This window comes from Heloderma suspectum, chromosome 5, assembly GCF_057233095.1.
Source record: "Heloderma suspectum isolate Gila_16-S chromosome 5, 16-S_ref, whole genome shotgun sequence".
Classification (NCBI taxonomy): domain Eukaryota; kingdom Metazoa; phylum Chordata; class Lepidosauria; order Squamata; family Helodermatidae; genus Heloderma; species Heloderma suspectum.
In genome coordinates, this window is record NC_139462.1 from 167,548,010 (window position 1) to 167,570,627 (window position 22,618).

General features: G+C 44.3%; 1 protein-coding gene across 6 annotated transcripts in view; it reads left to right on the forward strand.

Moving 5' to 3' along the window:
• The first annotated feature begins 262 nt into the window (after positions 1–262).
• Positions 263–22,618, forward strand: part of GADL1 (GAD like acidic amino acid decarboxylase 1) — a 131,087-nt gene continuing 108,731 nt past the window's right edge. For 4 of the 6 annotated variants that reach the window (XM_084858275.1, XM_084858274.1, XM_084858278.1 and 1 more), the window contains exons 1-2: positions 263–513; positions 2,799–2,915. In XM_084858275.1, the coding sequence (XP_084714401.1) occupies positions 489–513; positions 2,799–2,915 (142 nt within the window). In that variant the 5' untranslated portion in view covers positions 263–488. The remainder of the gene's footprint in view (positions 514–2,798; positions 2,916–22,618) is intronic. The other 2 variants (XM_084858280.1, XM_084858276.1) reach the window with 1 other exon arrangement.

Genomic DNA, 22,618 nt, shown 5'->3' on the forward strand with positions numbered 1-22,618 from the left:
CATTCCTGATACCCATTTAACAGCACAGCTACTGATGAGGCCATTTAGCTTATATATATATTTTATACGCTGTTACCAGTCTCTCTCTCTGCATAAATGCGGGTGGTACCCCATAAACCCGTGTGTATCCTGCTTCCTTCGCCCTGCAGCCCCCTTACCATAACCCCTGAGGCGGCACGCAGGAGCTCCGCAGCGTCGTCGCGCGAGGTATTTATAGCCCGCCACGCAACTGGAGCGGCGGCAGCGGCTCTCGCCTCCCGCCACAGCGAGCCGGGTAGGCGGAGCCAGCGCCGGGGCGTGTGCGGCGCGGCTCGACAGTGCGAACCCCCGGGCTATAATTCCACCTGCAGCCATTTATCAAAGCTTCGGCGGTCGGGCGGCACCGGCGAACCAGCCCGGGCCAGAGCGGCCCGCCGCGGCAAAGCGCCTCGCTCTGAGCCAGGGAGACGTGCCCGGTGGCCGGCAACGCCAGCTGCGAAGGCGGCGGGATGGAGATGGAGGAGGAGGAAGAGGGTAAAAAAAAAGCAAACTGGCTGGGCTGTGTTTTTTCCCCCCGCTTTCCTTTCGTAATAACGGCGGCGCGCCTGAATGCTGTCTAACCGTTTCTTGCAGGGTGCATGAGCTGGCTGACGGGCGCTGTGTGGAAAAGGGCCCCCCAGCAGCTCTCCGCCCCCTTTCGCGGGTTGGCGGTCTGAGTTTCTTTCTGCTTTCTTTCCGAGGAGGCACCTCGGCTCCTGAGGCGGGTGTGTGTGCCTTTTGGTGGAATGCAGAACTGCACCGGCCCAGGGCCACTTCTTTGTTCTTGGTGGTCCTGCTTGGGGTAGCCTTCCGAACTGCGGAAGCCCTTCCTCGCCTTGCTGGGCTTTGAAGGCTTCTTTTTGCCTGCCCTTCGCTGCCCTTCTGCAGTCTGCTTCTCCCTCTGTTGCAAGTCAGCATCCTCCGTTGTTTTACTATAAGCAAATGTGTCGCGGGTTGGATGCAGTGGATAACTTTCTTCCTAGAACTCTCAAAGGGGAGGAGGGGTGAGTCGGAAAATCTCTCCCCACCAGCGGTGACTAAAGTTATTCGTATGCTTATCAGTTGTGACCATTAACTACCTTCTCCCAGCGCATGGACCTCAGATGGCGAGAAAAACGCCCCCGAAACCACCCATTTAATATAAACAAACACTCACACACACGCACACACCGTTTGCTCTCACTTCCACTCAGTTTCAAGTAACTAACTTCTATAAGTGGATATGTCTTCTAAGCATTTGAAAGATTTAGGAGTGTCTTTATTTGAGTGCTATAAGATAAATGCAAGTCACCGTGTACACAGAAATACAGTTGTTAATGTAAACAGTGTAAAAGAAGGTGAAACTGTTGTGAAGTAACAAATAATTTGTCATCCTGATTCAAATCTGGAGGATCAGACTTGTTGTCGTTCAGTCGTTGAGTCGTGTCCGACTCTTCGTGACCCCATGGACCATAGCACGCCAGGCCTTCCTGTCCTCCGCTCTCAGACTTACTCGCATTTAAGATCCATATTGAGATCTATAGATCCTAACCTGAGTTACCTGAGTGTAAGTTCCTATTAAACTTGGTAGGACTCACTTCTCTGAGTAAACCATGCGTGTAATTTTTAGCTGCTACATAGATCCATCCAACGCTTTCCAGCTTTCTAGGTTGAGGATAGGACTGGTCCAATAGTTGACTTGTAGTGGGAGGATGGAAACTCATGAGTGAATGGATTTAAGAGACCTGTAGGTTTAGGCTACAATCAATCTTGTGCAAAGTTGGGTGTGCCATTGATTTCCATGGGTACACCTAATTTATGTTAAGGTTATGTTGCTCATGTGCTAAAGATCAAACCTGCAAAGGTTAGAGAGAGAGGGAAGAGATGCTGCTTCAAATATACTGAGCTAGAAATACAAATTTATGCACTATATCTCAGAGTATGAACATTTTCCTTTATTTTCTTTCGTTTACAACTTGATAAACAGATTTTAAACACTGCTAATGAGAGCCCTCACTGCTAATTTAGCAGCATAATGAATCCTCATATACTTTATTATCCTGTCCTTCTCCAAGGAGCTCTGTGTAGCATGCATGGTTTTCCTCCTCTTTCTCGGCGCACCTTACCAAAATTCTAGGGGTGCACGAAACCCACTTACCTGGTCTCGCAGCTTTTCGCGGTGGGGGGGAGGCGCTTCGCTGCTCTCCCCCCGAAGTTCAGGCCAGGGGGGGAGGCTTCCCGCCTCGCCCGGCCAAAATTCAGGCCGGGGGGGAGGCGCCTCGCCCGGCCGCGAAATAAAAAGTTAAAAAAAAAATGCCCCCGTGATAGGCTACGTGACGATTAACGTAGCCTATGACGGCTAGATCTGCAAAGTCAGCCGTGATAGGCTACGTGACGATTTACATAGCCTATCACGGGTGACTTAAAAAAAAAAAAGCGCGTATGCAAATGGCTGCCCCCATAGGGAGCCGCCACTCGCGTTCCTTATTTGGTCGCTGTAGTCTACGTAAATCTTTACGTAGACTACGGCGAAAATAAGGGCAACGCAAATAGCGTTGCCCTTATTTTCACCGTAGTCTACCTAATCTTTACGTAGACTACAGCGACCAAATAAGGAACGGGAATGGCGGCTCCCTATGGGGGCCGCCATTATCCGTACGCGCTTTTTTTTTTTTAAAGTCACCCGTGATAGGCTATGTGACGATTTACGTAGCCTATCACGGCTGACTTTGCAAATCTAGCCATGATAGGCTACGTTAATTGTCATGTAGCCTATCACGGGGGCGTTTTTTTTTTTTTAGTTTTATTGGAATGGCGGTGGTGGCAGCCGGTCGAAAGATCGGCTGCTGCCCCAGCCCCTGACGAAGACCCGACGAACTGCCGCCGGGACCCGCCGCCGGGAGGGACATTCGGGAAAGGTAAGTCCCGTCCCGGGCTGGGGGCGGGGGGGGTGCGGAGAATTTCTCCCCGAAACTTGTTCGGGGGGCCGAACACGTTGGCGCTTGGCCCCCCGAAGTTTCGGGAAGAAATTCTCCGCCAACCCTACAAAATTCTCTTACGTAGATTCATCTGAGAGAAAGGGATAAATCCAAGGACACCCAGTGAATTTTGTGAAGATGCAGACCTAGGTCTCTTCTCATATTTACACTCCTTTTGTAAACTTTTACAGAGACATATCTTCCTGCAGCGCTGGAGTAAACTACCTGTACTGTAGCATAGCACAGTGTAGAATGGTGTGTCCAGGCACAGAGACTAGCACAATTTATTTCAAGCATTATGTTTGAAAAAAGCAAGACTTAGGACTACTCTGCAGTTGGTTGACAGAATTTGGACCATAGGACGCTGCCTTAAGTCAAGTCAGACTATTGATCCATCCAAGTATTGTCTACATTGACTGGGAGCAGGCTGCAGAGTATGGTCTTTCCCAACCTTACCTGGAGAGGCTACGGATTATTCCTGGGACCTTCTGCATGTAAAGCAAGTGCTCTACCACTGAGTTCCGATCTGTCCCCTGAATATCTCATTTCCTGTGTTCATGAAAAGAAAGTTACATAAGGACTCCCTTGTGTTGCCAAATTGTTGCCCCATGCTTTGTCAAAAATACTCATTTTAAGTTTCTGGATTTTTCTTCTATGTGGTTGTGAACAAAAGCATGTCTGTGACCTGTAGCTTCAAAAGACTCATATCTCAGCATCCCTTACTTTATATCCAAAGTGTATGCCTTGTGTTTTGCATGTAAACACTTAAGTAGTTAAAACATCAAAGTAGTTATGGAAAGAAAGTTTGTTAAACAAAATAAAGTTAACTGGTCCCATTGATTTGAGTGAGATCTATGTTCAACTGCTTAGTCTGGATCCAGTCCATTATATACAGCCTCGTTGTAAATATACATTCTGGATGCAGCAAGCAAAATAATGTTAAAACTCCAAACAAAAGTATTGCCTGGCACAGCATGCCCCTAATGTATCACAGTTCTATTTTGCTGTCTGAGGTGAAGGACAAGATGGTGCCCCCCATTCCATGTAGAGAAGCTGACTAGACTGGACTGGCAGTTGATCTTACTTCCACACTAGCAGTGGAACAGCATCCTTCATTGCACCTGAGGACAGCAAACTAGCTTAGGGAACAGAGAGCAAGCTGAGTAGCATACACAGCTCTGTCCTTCAACACCTCACCATGGTTCCCTCCCTGTCCTTCAGCATCTGCTGTCTGAAGCAAGTACTTCACTCTACCTAATGGCAGGGCAGGCCCTGTGAAGAAATCAGTTGGTTAAGAACATAAGAAGAGCCATGCTGGATCACACCAAGGGTCCATCTAATCCGGCATTCTGTTCACACAGCTGTCAATGGGAAACCCACAAGCAAGGCATGAGTGCAACAGCACCCTCCTGCCCATATTTCCTCTTCAGCTGGTGTACGTAGTCATATTGGCTCTGATTAGTATCATAGGCAATATGCCTATGTACATCAGTTGAAGGTAGCATATAGCCATCAGGACTAGTAGCTATCCATAGCCTTATCCTCCATGAATTTGTCCAATCCCCTTTTAAAGCCATTCAAATTGGTGGCCATTACTACCTCTTGTGGAAGTGAATTCCATAGTTTGACTATGTGCTGTGTGAAGAAGTACTTTATCTGTCCTGAATCTCCCACCAGTCAGCTTCATGGGATGACCTAGGTTCTAGTATTATGAGAGAGGGAGAAAAATGTCTCCCTATCCATGTTCTCCACACCATGCATAATTTTGTACACCTCTATCTTGTCTCCCCTTACTTGCCTTTTTTCTAAACTAAACATCCCAGCTGTTATAACCTTTCCTCATAGGGGAGTTACTCCAGCCCTTTGATCATTTTAGTTGCCCTTTCATGAACTTTTTCCAACTCTACAATATCCTTTTTAGTTGTGGTGACCAAAACTGTACAAAGTATTCTAAGTGGGGTCACACAAAGATTTGTATAAGGGGAGTGTGAGCTTGTCAGTTTTATTTTCAATTCCTTTTCTGATTATACCTAACATGGATTTTGCCTTGTTCACAGCCACCTTACATTAGGTTGACATTTTCATCAAGCTGTCCACCACAACCCCAAGATCTTTCTTGGCCAGTCAGTGCTAGCTCAACTCCCATCAGCTTAAAAGTTGGGATTTTTGGCCCCATTGTGCATCACTCTATACTTGCTTACATTGAAGCTTATTTGCCATTTAGATGCCCGTTCTCCCAGTTTGGAGAGATCCTTTTGGAGCTCCTCACAATCCCTTTTTGTCTTAACTTCCCTAAATTTGGTGTTGTCAACAGACTTGGCCACTTCATTGTTCACTCCTAATTCCAGATCATTTATGAACAGGTTGAAAAGCACTGGTCCCAATACAGATCCCTGTGGGACCCCACTGTTTACATCCTTCCATTGGGAGAATTTACCATTTATTCCTACTCTTTGCTTTCTGTTCTTTAACCAGTTACTGATCCATAAGAGGACCTCTCCTCTTAGTCCATGACTGCTAAGTTTGCAGTCATGGAATAGTGCTTTCAACCAATTTACTCAGAACAGACATTAAGCTAACTGGCCTGTAATTTCTTTTTTTAATTTTTTTTTAAAATTGGCATTACATTGGCCATTCACCAGTCCTCTGGTACAGAGGCTGATCTTAGGGACATGTTACATAATTTTCCTAGAAGATCAGCAATTCTATATTTGAGTTTTTAAAGAACTGTAGGATGTATACTATCTGGGCCCAGTGATTTATTGACTTTCAATTTGTCAATAAGGCTGAGAATTTAATGTCTGTCATCACTATTTGCCTGAGTTCCTCAGACTTCCTTCCTGAAAACATCCGTTCAGGCACAGGTATTGTGACTGGACCATGCATTTATCCAGTCATTGTGGGGGTAATTGAAGTCACCCATGATTACAACACTTCCTTGTTTTCGGAGGGCTCCCTGATTTCTTTTTCCATCTCAAGATCACCCTGAGCATTCTGGTCGGGGGGATGATAGCATGTTCTTAGTACTAAATTAGTTGTAGGAGCCTGGTATTGTCACCCACAATGCTTCTATGGAGAAGTCTGCCTCTTTTAGATTTTCTAGTCTGCTTGGCACTATGCCGTCTCTGATGTACAGAGCAACACCTCCTCCAGTACACCTTTCCCTGGCCTTTTTATAGCATTTATACCCAGAGATGACCGTATCCTGCTGGTTCTCTCCATTCCACCAGGTTTCTGTAATGGCCACTGTATCTCGGTTCTCCTTTAAAACCAGGCAGTTCAACTCCCATTTTGGCTTGGAGGCTTCTAGCATTTGCATAAAAACACCTATACACTGTCCCTCCCCAGATGTCTCTGGTGTGTGCATCTTCTGCTGTGGCACTTAGGCCTGTTTGACTGGTTATCATGTTTCACCATATGCTCATGGCTTATTTCCTTCCCTTCTACATTTGTTGAATCAGAAACATTTTCATCTACATCCCCTGGGGACGATGCAACCTGAACTGCATGCTTCCCAGCTCCTGTCAGCTTTCCCCCAGGATTAAGTTTAAAAGCTGCTTTGCCACCTTTTTCATGTTTAGCATCAGCGGTCTGGTTCCATTTTGGTTCTAGTGGAGCCCATCCCTTCTGCACAGGCCTGGCTTGTCCCAAAATGTTCTCTAGTGCCCAACAAATCTGAACCCCTCCTCTCATCCACATGTTGGGAGTCCTCAGCTTTGCATGCCTAGCTGGTCCTGTGATTAGAACAGGTAACATTTCAGAGAAAGCCACCTTGGTGGTCCTGGATTTCAACCTTCAACCTAGTAACCTAAATTTGGCTTCCAGGACCTCATGACTTCATTTCCACACATCACTGGTACCAACATGGACCAAGACCACTGACTCCACCGCAGCACTATCTACAAAGTTATCTAGATGGTGCGTGATATCCACAATCTTTGCACCAAGCAGGCAATTTACCATGCAGTCTACCACCCATCACAAACCCAGCTGTCTCCCGTTACCACAAGCCCTCTGCCCCCTGGAGGCACATCCTTGGCATGAGAGGATATTTTCTCATCTTCTGAAGAATGGGTCCCTTCTAAGGGATCATTTCCCTCTTCCTCAGAATGACTCCCTCCTTCCCCAAGACCCCCATTCTCTGAGATGGCAGACTAGCTGTCACCCAAGGATTGGGACACTAATACTAGGTCCCTTTAGGTCTCATTCAACAACCTCTCTGCCTCCATTAGCTTCTCCAGGTCAGCAACCTTGGCTTCAAGGGAATTAACTTGTTCCCCGTGAGCCAAGAGCTCATTACACTGAGCATACACCCCTAACTTCTATCTAGCTGGCAGATAGTCGTACATGTGGCGCTCCGTGCAATACACTGGATAGCTCCCATGCCCCTGCTGGCTGTCTACCTTCATAACTTTTTAAAATTATTATTATTGCTATTATTGGGTTTGCTTACCTGGAAAACTGAGTTGTTTACTAGGAGAAGGTGAGGAATGTTTTATAGTTATTTGTTTATATTTACAGTTACTTATTTACATTTAGTTACTATGAGAAGGGAGGGAAGAGTTGATTGCGCTGGATTCCTTGCCCTGTTCCTAAACTCACAGGGCTGCTTAACTTGCTTGTGTGCTGATGCTTTGTCAGTGGGACTGAGACTGGGGCTCCTCATGCTTGGAGAGCTGCTTCCCTCGCATGCCTGCCTCCTTATATAGCTCTAGCTAGCTTGGCCCAACTGTGCTGCAGCCAATCGGATTTGAGGGCCTTGTTTGAAAAGTAAGGGAGGCTGTGGCTGAACTACTGGTCTGCCATAGTTTCCAGTGAGTGGGAATGTTGTCAATTATGCTTCCTGGGAATGGAGATAATCTATTTAGGGGAGAGGACAATAGTTATTGGGAGATTTTCTAACTCAAATAGAGGACAGTATTCATTGGGTTGTTGGAGCTAGGGATGTCAGAGAATTCCGCCACAGATCTCTGTGAGGCCGAATGCCAGTGCATTCGGCCCCCCGAAATCTGTGGCGGAACGGCCTGCCACCCCCCGCCCCCGCACAGATCCCCCCCGGGACGAGACTTAGCTGGGGTGGATCTTCCGGGCGGCGGCGGCCGGTCTTCTGACCAGCTGCCGCTGCCATTTCCAGGCTTGTGGGGGGAAAAAAAAAAGACGTGATAGGCTACGTAAATCTTTACATAGCCTATCATGGTTGGGGGTGGGTTTAAAACAACAACAACACGCATACGGAAATGGCGGCGGCTATGGCGTTCCTTTGCGTTCCTTCTTTTTGGCCGTCTTAATCTACGTAAATATTTCCGTAGACTATGGCGGTGAAAATCAAGGGGAACGTAAATAGCGTAGCAGGTGCTATTTGCGTCCCTTTTTCATTCACCGTTTTAGCCTAAAACGCGGAATCAAAAGCGGATGCAAATGGCGCCCGCTACGCTATTTGCGTTCCCCTTGATTTTCGCTGTCATAGTCTACGGAAATATTTACGTAGATTAAGACGGTAAAAAGAAGGAATGCAAATGGCGGCGGCCATAGCCGCCGTCATTTGTGTACGTGTTTTTGTTTTTTTTTACCCAGAGCCCTCTGCGGCCGGAAATGCGGCTGCGGATGGCTCTGGCCAGGCCGGGCTGGGCCTGGCCGGCTGCTCCGCGGAGCTGCCGCGGAGCACAGCCGGCCGTTTGAGGATTCCGGGAGGGAGGAACGGAGCGCCTCCCCCCCAGCCAGAAATCCGGGGGGAGGGACGGAACGCCTCCCCCCCCCCCCGCCATCAACATAATCCGCGAAAGGTAAGTCACTTTTGTACATCCCTAGTCGGGAGCTGCCCCTTTTCAGCGTGCAACTCCTTTGCTGAGGGAACTGCACTGGCTGCCTATTCGCTACCGGGCCAGGTTTAAGGTATTAGTACTACTGTACAAAGCCCTAAACAACTTGGGACCAGGATACCTGAGAGAGTGCCTCCTTCCCTACCAACCTGCCTGGTCACTGAGGTCATCAGCGGGCATGTTCCTAGTGGTTCCACATGGACCCATGGCCCGGTTGGAGTCCACCAGGAGAAGAGCCTTCACTGTGGTGGCCCCCTTCCTGTGGAATTCCCTGCCTTTAGAGGTCAGGCAGGCGCCAACATTGTGTTCCTTCCGGCGCCTCCTGAAGACATTGTTCTTTCAAGAGGCCTTGCATGACCAGCTGTGGTTTGTTGAACTCCACTTCATTGGGATTTGTCTTTTTAAAAAAATGTTTTAACTCTTAACTCTTTTAACCATTGTTTTATTCTTTTATCATATTGTTCACTGCTCCGAAATCTTCTGATGAGGAGCGGTATATAAATATTGTAAATAAAAATAAAATAAAGTAAATATTTCACATATAAAGAATACTAATATTTACTTTGGGGATTTTAAAAAAAACTGCTTATTGACAATTCTTAAGGACTCAAGGGTAGGGATGTCAGAGAATTCCACCACGGATCTCGGGGAGGCCAAATGCCAGCGCATTCGGCCCCCCGAAATCGGTGGCGGAACGGTCTGCCCCCCCGCCCCCCCTCAGGACGAGGCTTACCTGGGGCGGATCTTCCTGGCAGTGGCGGCGGCTCCGGCGGCAGTGCGGCGGCGGCGGCAGCTGCAGCAGCCGGTCTTCTGACCGGCTGCTGCCATTTCCAGTTAAAAAAACAAAACAAAAACGTGATAGGCTATGTAAAGATTTATGTAGCCTATCACGGCTAAGTTTAAAAAAAAAACCGTGATAGGCTACATAAATGTTTATGTAGCCTATCACAGCTGACTTAAAAACAACAACAACAACGTGCGTACGCAAATGGTGGCGGCCACGGCCACTGCCATTTGCATTCCTTATTTTAGCACGTCTTAGTCTACGTCAAGATTTACGTAGACTAAGACGGCGAAAATAAGGGGAACGCAGCATAGCGTCCGTAAACATTTACATAGCCTATCACGGCTGACTGCAGGGACGCAAACGGCGGCGGCTATGGCCGCCGCCATTTGCATGCCTGCTAGCCAGCGGCCGGATGTCCGGCTGCTGGCGAAGCTGGCTGGCGGCTTAGCAGAATCCCTGCGGAGCACAGCCGGCCGGCCAGGATTCCGGGGGGGGGGGGAACGAAGCGCCTCCCCCCCCGTCCAGGATTCCGGGGGGAGGGACGGAGCGCCTCCCCCCCCCCCATCAACATAATCCGCGAAAGGTAAGTGCCGTTCGTACATCCCTAGTTGGAGCAGACTACAGACAAAGGGTAGGTGATTTGGGAAGGGATGTGATTCAGGCTCCCCTGGGGGATGCAAGGGGCTGACACTGGGTATCTGATTTAGGAAGGGATGTGGTTTGTAAGGGCTGAGTCCTTTTTGTGTGTGTGCTTTTAAATGAAATACTAAGCTGAGTTCTCAAACTTGGGATGAGTCTATTTCTGAGCTTTAGTTTATGAGCTGCTCTATAAGGCCTAAAACCTGACCCTACACTGAGCCTAAGCTGAAGCGAGCCTACACTTTTTTTGTTTATAAGCAGCAGACTCAATGGGGTATCTGATTTAGGAACGGATCTGGTTTGCAGGGACCAAGTCCTTTTTCTGTGTTTTAAAAATTAAATGCTAAGCTGAACTCTCAGACTTAGGATGGGTCTATTTCTGACCTTTAGTTTATGAGCTGCATGTATCTACTTTATGTTCTTGCTGATGTTGATAGTGAGAGAGGCCTTCCTTGATAGAGAAATATGAAAGGAAGTTAATAAATAATAAAATCATGCTCCATTTAGTCACTGCTTGTGGCTGAGGTTCATTTGCTGCTTCCCTCAGCTTACTAAATGCATCAGTGATTTTTTAAATATAAAAAATGGCACGTGGGACTCCAGTTTTTGTAGCACTTTGCCACTAAGTGTAGGGTGCTGGTGTTTGAAAATACTAAGTCTAAAACTCTCGGAGTCATCATAGAACTAGTTATATAGAAACATCTATACATGGTGTCCCTCTCCAAATGTCTCTGGCATTTGCATTTTCCTCTCTGCTTCTTTGGCTATCAAGTTCTGTTTTCAAGAGTTCTTAAATGAAGTTGTTGTTGCTATATTATTACTGTTATTGTTGTTATTTAAAATATTTCTTGGAAATCAGTAATGGCCAACAAACTCCCACTGAAGACAGCTTGTGCAGCGCTGCTGATCTTTCCCTATGATGTGGAGCCGCAGGAGAATGTGTTTGGCCTGTTCTACAATACAGTTAGTTCATGTGGGGCAATGGTGGTGAGGCCCAAGAGTTCTGGCCAGCAGCAACCCACCTGAATAGAGCAATCTTGTAATTTGTTTACAGTATATTATTCAATATACTGTATTGAATCCTAGAAGATTCCCCAGGACTCCCAACAATGCACTGGAGTTTTGTGACAAATGTGCTGATGTTCTTCGGCAGACAAGCTGATCTGGAAAGGGTTCCCTAAAGGGAGAAAGTTTAAGACATATTACAAGAGAGATGCTGACCAAGCCAAGCAGAGATTGCAAGCAAAATGGAATGAATTATTTTCAGTTGTTACGATCTAAATTTAAGAAATAAAAAAACTGAAGCTTTTTAAAATTTTGATGACCAAAAGTCTGTCATAGGAACATGGAACTCTTCCTTATACCTGGTCAGGTATCTCTATCACAGCATCACCCTAGATGTTGCTGTCTGCCCGCCATCCGCAGGCTGATCACTCAAGGGGAAGCTTTTCTGCAGGAAAAACCTCCCCCAGTTTTGGTTAAGTCTTAAATTATTGAAATTTTCCATACTTCACTGTTTAATGCATACTGTAAAAACTTTTCAGCAGTTTGAGACCTGAGTGCTGCGTGACGGAGTGAGCTCCCGTCTTCAGTCCCAGCTTCTGCCAACCTAGCAGTTCGAAAGCAAGAAATTGCAAGTAGATAAATAGGTACCGCCTCGGCGGGAAAGGTAACAGCGTTCCGTGCACCTTGGTGTTCAGTCATGCCAGCCACATGACCACGGAAGCGTCTTTGGACAGCGCTGGCTCTTCGGCTTAGAAACGGGGATGAGCACCGCACCCTAGAGTCAGACACGACTGGTTGGGGACACCTTTACCTTTTTAAAAACTTTTACTGAGACACAAATCCTATGAAAAAAAGAAGAATTTAGTTTAGATTATTTAAAGCAGAAAAAAGTCTGGCACGTAAGATATAGCTTGTCTAATAAGCATGAAAAATTGAGTTAATGTGCAATAACGATCCCATTGCATTAATGTGATAGCAATTTTAGCAAGTTTAATTGACAAGATAGTTTAATGAAGTATAGGGTGTTAATTTGTCCTTCATCATAAGCCTTACTAAACACTGTCTTGCTAACCATTGACTGAATCCTTAGAAAAATGTGAAATAAAATAAGATCGCTCTTCTTAGAGAAACCATTATACACTCTCATTATTTCTTCCACGTATTTCTTTGCCCACTGATCAATTGATACTAATGAAAAGTCACTGTCATCAATACAGCTTAGACCAGAATTGCACAACTTGTAACCTGCAAAGCCTAATGCAGCCCATTGTGCATGTGTAGCACATGGGCTCAAGCCTACATTGTTTTTGTGGTCTCGGCAGGCAGCAAAAAATGAGATTTAGCAAGCCCCTAGTGGGCCCAGTTCAGTTTGGTAGTTAACAGTAGTGCAGGTCTTCTTGACATATTTTGTACATGCTACATTCATGGTAGTGTCGATCCCAACTCCATTCAAAAAACGTAATAATTGTAGTTTATAGGAGCTAGTTTTACAGGGAGCCACTTTAAGGAAGGGATGGGGGGTTAAGACTCAGCTTGCCATTCCCTAAAGTGGACTAGCATAAAGTCCTATGGCCAAAGCCATCACTCCATCCCCATATTTCTATTGCTTTTAGAAGGGCCTCTGGGTATTTGTCAGAGGGCCAGATTTGGCCCTGGGGCCTCCAGTTGCAGATCTCTATAGTGCTCATATATTACATCTGGTGCAATCTGTGGTAAAGTTCATGGTGCAAACTGATGGCAGCCCTGTGGGATTTGTTCACGGAAGCAACTATTAAGAGAGGAAGAGCCATTCATTTTTGCCATGGATGAGCCCCATGGCAAAGTGGGGACTGTTTTAAGACTGTCCATAGACTTCAGTAGATTGAAAATTCTAGGCTGGTAATTGGGAGGACCGGACATCGGGATTGCATCTTCCCAGGTGTTTATGCAGCTGCGCTGTCTGTCTCTATCTGGGCACAATTCTAGGTGCTTGTACTTATCATGAAAAACTCTACATGGCTTGGGATGAAGAGTATCTGAAGGATCACGCCACCATATCTGTCTGCTGGTGTGTTAAGGTCTTTGACACCCTCCTCTAGGTGTTCCTACCATCTGAGGTGAATCAGGTGGCAACACAAGAAAAGGGACCTCTTGGTGGTGTCCTGTCTGTGTAATGCTCTACCCTGGTATGTACTTAGCTAGCTTTATGATACCAGGTGAAAACCTTTTATTTCCCAGAGCTTTTAATGCTTTTACTCTGTCTGAGAACAGTGATTTGATACTTTTTTGTGCATCTTCTATTTATTACATACGTAGTTGTATTTTTTTCACAGATTATACTTTATTTTATTATGTTGCAAACTACCCTGGGGAAAACATTTTGAAGACTGGGTGTAGTGATGTGGGTTTGTGGAAAATTTTGAACTGGAAAATTTCCTTATGCAAATTAGGCTAATTTTCATTGGGTAACTTGCATCAGAAAATTTTCTGAGACTTCAGGGTGGGCAATTTATGGCCCTCCAGATGTTGTCTGACTGCATCTCTCATCAGCCCTAGCCAGCTGAGCCACTCATGAGGGATGATTGGAGTTGCAGCCTAACAACAGCTGGAGGACCATGGGTCACCCACCCTTGCTTAGAGAGAGATAGGATTTAGCATGTTTATTTTACTTGTATATAGTAAACAAAACTAAAATAAAGTACCCATGTTTATTTTTTGTCCCAACACACCACAAGTATTTAGTCTTGAGAAGAGAAGACGGAGGGGAGATAATGATAGCGCTGTTCAAGTACTTGAAAGGTTGTCACAGAGAGGAAGGCCAGGATCTCTTCTCAATCATCCCAGAGTGCAGGACACGGAATAATGGGCTCAGGTTACAGGAAGCCAGATTCTGGCTGAACATCAGGAAAAACTTCCTGACTGTAAGAGCAATACAACAATGGAACCAATTACTTAGGGAGGTAGTGGGCTCTCCCACACTGGAGGCATTCAAGATGAAGCTGGACAGTCATCTGTCAGGGATGCTCTTGACTTGAATTCCTGCATTGAACATGGGGCTGGACTTGATGGTCTTATAGGCCCCTTTCAACCCTGCTATTCTATGATTCTATGAATCTATTTGACTTGAAATATTCAAGAGGGAAAATTAAAGCACACTTAGGGCGCAATCCTGTTGAGATGGTCCTCTGCATCTGAACTCAGAGGCTGCCAACTATCCTATGCAGGGCGGATGGAGCATAGAGGGAATCCTCTCTTCTGTGCTCCAGCCACCCTGCATTTGTGGCTAGCCATGGCTTTGGGGAGTGAAGGGGCCCAGAGACCTGAAAGGAAGCTGTCTGAAGCAATCTGCTCCTCTCCCCACCCCTGGAAATGCACCCCTTTCACCCTCTCCATGCTCCGTTTACGAGCATGGAGATGACAATGGTGTGGAAAGAACTGTGCCGACTATGGGGGGGGGGGGGCGGGAACTGCGGTTTCTGGAAACTAAGGTTGGATGACCTCAGCTTCCAGAAACTGATAAATCCTATGGCTGTCTAGACAGTGTCTAGGCGACCATAGGATTGCCCTCTTAATGTGATTTCAGTGTTACCTTGTGTAGACATTTTTATTGGAATACTTTAAAAATGTAGATAATAGCATGTTATCTTACATCATTTCAATTTAAGAAAAAAAACCCAAAGGTACTGAAAACTGTTGTTGTTGTTTATTCGGTCAGTCGGTTCCGACTCTTCGTGACTTCATGGATCAGCCCACACCAGAGCTTCCTGTCGGCCGTCGCCACCCCCAGCTCCCCCAAGGTTGAGTCTGTCACCTCCAGAATAACATCCATCCATCTTGCCCTTGGTCGGCCCCTCTTCCTTTGGCCTTCCACTTTCCCTAGCATCAGCATCTTCTTCAGGGTATCCTGTCTTCTCATTATGTGGCCAAAGTACTTCAGTTTTGCCTTTAATATCCTTCCCTCAAGTGAGCAGTCTGGCTGTATTTCCTGGAGTATGGACTGGTTTGATGTTCTTGCAGTCCAAGGCACTCTCAGAATTTTCCTCCAGCACCACAGTTCAAAAGCATCTATCTTCCTTCGCTCAGCCTTCCTTATGGTCCAGCTCTCGCAGCCATAGGTTACTACGGGGAATACCATTGCTTGAACTATGCGGACCTTTGTTGTCAGTGTGATGTCTGTGCTCTTCACTATTTTATCAAGATTTGTCATTGCTCTCCTCCCAAGAAGTAAACGCCTTCTGATTTCCTGGCTGCAGTCAGCATCTGCAGTAATCTTTGCGCCTAGAAAGACAAAGTCTGTCACTGCCTCCACGTTTTCTCCCTCTATTTGCCAGTTCTCAATCAAGCTGGTTGCCATAATCTTGGTTTTTTTGAGGTTGAACTGCAACCCAGCTTTTGCACTTTCTTCTTTCACCTTCATCATAAGGTTCCTCAGCTCCTCCTCGCTTTCAGTCATCAAAGTGGTATCATCTGCATATCTGAGATTGTTAATGTTTCTTCCAGCGATTTTAACTCCAGCCTTGGCTTCATCAAGCCCAGCACGTCGCATGATGTGTTCTGCGTACAGGTTGAATAGGTAGGGTGAGAGTATACAACCCTGCCGTACTCCTTTCCCAATCTTAAACCAGTCCGTTGTTCCGTGGTCTGTTCTTACCGTTGCTACTTGGTCGTTATACAGATTCCTCAGGAGGCAGACAAGATGACTTGGTATCCCCATACCACCAAGAACTTGCCACAGTTTGTTATGATCCACACAGTCAAAGGCTTTAGAATAGTCAATAAAACAGAAATAGATGTTTTCTGAAACTCCCTGGCTTTCTCCATTATCCAGCAGATACTGGCAATTTGGTCTCTAGTTCCTCTGCCTTTTCTAAACCCAGCTTGTACATCTGGAAATTCTCGTTCCATGAATTGCTGGAGTCTATCTTGTATTACCTTACTGGCATGTGAAATAAGTGCCACTGTTTGATAGTTTGAACATTCTTTGGTGCTTCCCTTTTTTGGTATGGGGATATAAGTTGATTTTTTATAATCTGATGGCCATTCTTGTGTTTTCCAAATTTGCTGGCATATGGCATGCATCACCTTGACAGCATCATCTTGCAAGATTTTAAACAGTTCAGCTGGGATACCGTCATCTCCTGCTGCCTTGTTATTAGCAATGCTTCTTAAGGCCCATTCAACCTCACTCTTCAGGATGTCTGGCTCTAGCTCACTGACCACGCCGTCACATCTATCCCTGATATTATTATCCTTCCTATACAGATCTTCCGTATATTCTTGCCACCTTTTCTTGATCTCTTCTGCTTCTGTTAGGTCCTTGCCATCTTTGTTTTTGATCATACCCATTTTTGCTTGGAATAGAGTGGAATTTACCTCCGATGTTTCTAATTTTCTGGAAGAGGTCTCTTGTCCTTCCTATTCTATTATCTTCTTCCACTTCTGTGCATTGCTTGTTTAAAAATAATTCGTTATCTCTTCTGCTAACCTCTGGAATTTTGCATTTAATTGGGCATATCTCCCCCTATCACTGTTGCCTTTTGCTTTCCTTCTTTCTTGGGCTGCTTCCACTTCCAGTGTCTCAGCAGACAGCCGTCTTGCCTTCTTGGTTTTCTTTTTCTTTGGGACATTTTTTGTTGCCGCCTCCTGAACAATGTTGCGAACTTCTGTCCATAGTTCTTCTGGGACCCTATCTACTAAATCTAGTTCCTTAAATCTATTCTTCACCTCCACTGCATATTCATGAGGAATATTAGTGAGCTCATATCTGCCTGATCTGTGGGTCTTCCCTGTTCTCTTTAGTCTGATGCTAAATTGTGCAATAACAAGTTCGTGATCTGAACTACAGTCAGCTCCAGGTCTTGTTTTTACCAACTGCATAGACGTCAGCCACCTTTGACTACAAAGGATGTAGTCAGTCTGATTTCGGTGTCGACCGTCTGGTGAAGTCCATGTATAAAGTCGTCTCTTAGGTTGTTGGAAGAGAGTGTTTGTTATGCACAGTGAGTTGTCTTGGCAAAATTCTATCAGCCTATGTCCTGCTTCATTTTGTTCTCCCAGACCATGCTTGCCTGTAATTCCAGGTGTCGTTTGACTACCCACCTTAGCATTCCAGTCTCCTATAATGAAAATAACATCTTTGTTTGGCGTACTATCCAGTAGGTGCTGCAGATCCTCACAGAACTGATCTACTTCTGCTTCTTCAGCATCTGTGGTTGGGGCGCATATTTGGATCATTGTGATGTTAAATGGCTTAACATCATGTTAAATTGAGATCATTCTGTCATTTAAATTTTAGCAACCCAGAGAACCGTGCATGATATGCTGCCAGCCTCAGCATATCATGCATCATCTGTTTCCACAGAGTTCAGCTTTTCCACTGAGGTTGCTAGGGCGCTTTCAGTTTTGCTGTTGCTGCCTATTAGTTCTATTTCACACTTAGACATATATGTATTTCAATTACATATATGCATTTTCTCACATACTTTCTAGGGATAACCACCTGAAAAATCTGTATTACAACTTTGAAACTGCCAGGCTTGCCTAATATTATATTTCCAATTGGCATCCATTCATTGTTACTAATGAATTTATGAAATGGGAAATTTCCATGGCAAAATAAAGCCCTGGATTTGAAAATTATCTGCTCCACGCAACTGGGTGGGATATTTTTTGTTTTAATAATAAATAAATGTTATAGGGTACTGTGTGCTTTGTACCATGTGGTACTTAGCCCTGAACTGAAGCTTATTTCCAGCTGAGTATAGTTTAAGATTCCTTACCTCTCCACCATCACTAAATGGAAAATACATGACAAACTTTGTCCACTTGGGTAATGCTGGTCTAGCCCATAGATGAACCCATAGTAAAATGCCTTATGTTGTTCCATCAAGTAACTATTTGGAACCAGAATGACATTTGTGTGTGTGCGGGGATGGGGTGGGTGGGGGGGAAAGACAATGGGTTCAAAACTCTGGAGAATTGTGCTTACCAATTTGTCCTTTAAGAATGAATAACTAAATTTCAAACTACAGTAACATCCCTCCTGAAAGACATGGAATGAATCTTTGTTATACCTGTATCTATATGTGTGAGGATTCCTAGCGTGCTCTGCTTGTGTCTTCTTCTGTATGTGCCTATGTGTATATGTTGGGATCTGGGGGCTGGGGGGGGCAGGGAGTCACAAGTCCCCACCACATAGAGAGACAACCCCAGTAACCGTAGAGCAGTTCCTTCATTCCAGCCTCCCAGTCTGCTTTCCTTCCTAATATTACTTGAGCTTTTTCATCTACTGCCTCTGTCTGCCCCACATTCCAGCTCTCACTCTTTCCATCACTCACTCAGCATTTTGAAGCCCTCCCCAATGGAATTGTGCACCACTTTAGTGCCATAAATTAAATTAAAAATAAAATGATAATTGATGAATGGGATAATTCATTGAAGGGGAATGCTTAAATCTTTGGAGGAAGATCTGGGCACCAACTGAGAAATTAATTGGAGGTGACTCCCTGATTTGCCTTTGACTTGCTTTTGGATTAGCATTCTGGCAGGGTTTTGAAACTCCACTTTGGTGGAAAGGTTGCCATTTTTAGGTAGGTGTGTGAGTGGAAAAAATGGAAAACCTACCAGCTGCTCTTATTTGCGTTTGTTCACACCATTACAAATTAATTGTAATTCAAGAGGAACTACTGATTTGGGATGATCTGGGGCAGGGTACAAATTGTTGATTTTGAGATTATTTAGATGAAAAATGAATTGGCTGGCTTTGCTTTTTGTGAAATGTCTATGAATCCCAGACATTATTTCTAAATTTACTTATATAGATATAAATTAGCATGTGCAAATGTTTCACAGATTTGTATCCTATTGGTCTGGGCCCCGAATCTTGCACACACTAACGGATATAAATATTAAGACAAGAATCCAGAGATCTATGAAAGAGATAAAAGGTGATAGTACTTCACACAGTGCATAATTGAACTGTGGAATTCACTGTCGCAAGATGTAGTGATGGCTGCCAATTTGGACAGATTGAAAAGGGGATTAGACAAATTCATGGAGAATAAGTCTGCCCATGGCTTCTACTCATGGTGGTACATACCTCTTGCGGGTCCGGTACGTCTGGTGGCAGTATGCCTCTAAATACTGATTGCTGGAGAACACAAGCGGGAAGATACTAGTGTGCTTGTGACCTGCTTGTGGGCTTCCTATAGATATCTAGTGCAAATCAGATACTGTGAGAACCAAAAGCTAAACAAGAGAGACTTTGGCCTGATCCAGCAGGACTCTCTTTATGTTCTTAAATACTTCCAAGCAGCTCCAGGTGCACAGTTTAGAAAATATTTCTCCGAGCAAGAATTCTAACACTGATTTTCCACTTATGTGCATTTTCTTCCTCCTGTTTTTTAGTATATATTTTTTTACAGTGCTGATGAAAGTATATAAAAGCATACACACAAATAAAAGACAAAGTATTATCAACCGTTTAAACAATAGAGAGTATAATCAAATTTAGCAACAAAACCAGCAAATATCAGAAGGTTCCCAATAGCACAAAAGGCTGCACATTCCCTTGATTCTTGTTACACCAGTACATTGCAAATAAGGACCACTTTTCTATAAATCTATTATTTTGTTGTCTTCCCTCCCTAACCATTACCATGTTAGTTAACTTAGCCATATAAATTATTTCCCATAATTTGATAATCCAGTCATCAATTGTGGGGGCCTTTAGTTTTTTTCCAGTTTGCTAATATCGGCATTTTTGCGGCTGTTAATTCAGTTCTTCCTCCTTTTATACAATGTGCTTGTGCACACAGTGATAACATAGGAACCTGGAGATTGCAGATTAGGGACTGGAAAACATGCCCCCAAGATGGGATTTATCAGAATTTTATTTTATGCATTTTATGATTTGTAGATTTTATTGCGGAAAGCTAGAATATAAATATTTTAAAATAAATAACAAGAGCCAAGGTGACTTGCATGAGTTTTTAAATAAAGGATACTTCTGAATAGGACTAAGGCTGCATTCCTAAATATACTTATTTGGAGTAAGCCCTGTTGAATACAGTAGGACTTACTTCTGAGTAAATACATTTAGGATTGCACTATAAGCCTACAGTCCTGTGCACACTTATCTGGGAGTAAGTCCCTTAAATCCAGTAGTTCTGAATAAGTGTGTTTAGGATTGTGTGGCATGTTTTGGAAGTTTCTAAAATCCTGTTGCAAACCAATGTTTCAACATTCATTTTGAGTTGTTCCTGTTTCACAATTTCTGTGTTCTGTAGCGTTGAGAGCATTACTTTATTTATTCTTAGGATTTTATTATGTAAGAGGTATAATTGGAGAATCTCACTGGAAGTTATTGGGCTGGCTTGGACGTAACGCTAGACCCCTGTTAGTGCAGACATGGGGAATCTTCCTTCTGTCAAGAGCGCCATTTTCTTTAGCATTATGAAAATGAGCCTAGACAAGCTTTGTGCACTTCCCCTCCTCCAGTATGGCTGCAAAAAAAAAGGATGTTTTTGCTTCCATATTTTTATTAGCTCTGTCTTGTGCTGCTTGCATCTGACAAACTGTGATTAATCTTAAAGTTGGTTAGGGGAAATAAGCCAGCTTCAAACTGTGGTTGAAACAACCTGGGTTGTTTCCACAAGCCATGGTTAAGGTTAACCACAGTTCAGGTTTTGGATGTCACTCTAAACGGTGGTTAATCTAAAATAGAAGCTTCTGATCTTCTTGCTGCTGCACCAGGAGGGACTAGCATGTGAGCCCAAAGCTAATTGTGGCTCATCCTTGTAATGCTAAATCTCAGGTGGGCAACATGTGGTCATTTTTGTAATCTCCACCACCCACTACTGCCTCCCCTGTAAGTGTAATTTAAAAACAAATACCCCAAAACAAAATGGTACCTGGAGTGGTCATTCTAAAGCTTTTCTGGTCCTTTGAGTTCTCTGTAGCTACTATGGTGCACCAAAAGGACATTCAACATTAGCTTGAAAACAATAGCCTCTCTGGACACTTTTTTAACATTACTTTTTTTTTGGTGCTGCAGCTGGGGGCTAGGGAGTGAAAATGGCTCCTGGACCTCCTGAAGTTGCCTACCCCTGAACTAAACCGTAGTCTTTGCATTATGTGCAAAATTACTCACTGCACATATCCTACTTGTATTTTAAGTGTATTTTTCTTTTGAAAATGTATAAAGAAGAAAAGCTGACAAGCTTGAGATGATGATGATGCATGTACCCATCCAATATGCTTCAGTGAAGCTAGCATTCCTCTCACCACTCTGTTCTGCTTATTTGAAAGAGTAGACGGATGCTTAAATGTTTTTGGATGAATTTCTGTTGCTGTTGTCAGATTGTTTTGAGTCTTTTGCCATTGCTTTACGTGGGAGTGATGCAGACATGGGACTAGTCCAGAATGGATATGTTGATTGAAATCAGCAAGGGAATCGATGCCTGCCATTAATTGCTCTTGCTTTATGTAACATGGAACCTTTCTGGACTGTGATCATCTGTGTGAAGCTCTCCAGTAGCAAATTCACAACAGAAAGCATTTCAGCAGCAAAGAAAACTCTGTCCTGTGCCTGTATGAGTGGAAATACATGGGATATAGCTCTTGTTAATTGTATTAAAGGAGATTGGCCGAGTTCTTATTTTTCTCCGGTCTAGGCTGAGCAGAATGCATGGAGGGGACACAGAAGAAAGAAGACCTTGCCATTATATAGCTATCTACAGCAGTAACCCATGCAACATAAACTTGAGAGCTAGACTGAATATTTGCTGCAGAGAGGTATCTAGATATTACAAATGATAGCTATTGCTTTTAAACCTTCCAGTTGTACTTAGAAGCATTCTCATAGTAGAAAAATCTTGCTAAAGGTTGCAGTATAAATAGAGTGAATGTAAGAGTGAATATAGGACTGAGTTGTTTTTAGAAAATAAATGGGAAAGAGAAATGTCTACTCAATTATTTAAATGAACATTCAAAATTTAAAAGCCTTGTTTGTTTCATGCCTGCATCCTTTGTGTGCCATTTTGAAAATTCCCTATTTCTAGCTGTGCTCCTCAAGAGAGAGTCAGGCAATGGCAAAAGTACTCTACAGCACAATCCTATATATGTCTCCTTAGCAGTAAGGCCCCAATGGGTCTTATTCCCTAATTAAGTTGTATAGGATTGCAACTTAAATTTCTTATGATACTCAGGACTGTTGGCAGACAAGGTCAGAGCTTTATTTCTGATGTTGTGTTTCAGCTGTTTTTACTTACAGATGTTTGCAGAGCTTCTTAAATGTCATCCTACGGAATCCTTAAAGGGATTATTTGCTGGGTCCAGGAGGTTAAAAAGTCCTCTTTAAGAGCGGGGTCAGTACCAGCCTCCTGAAAAGAAGCTGAAGAAATCTAACCTGCAGC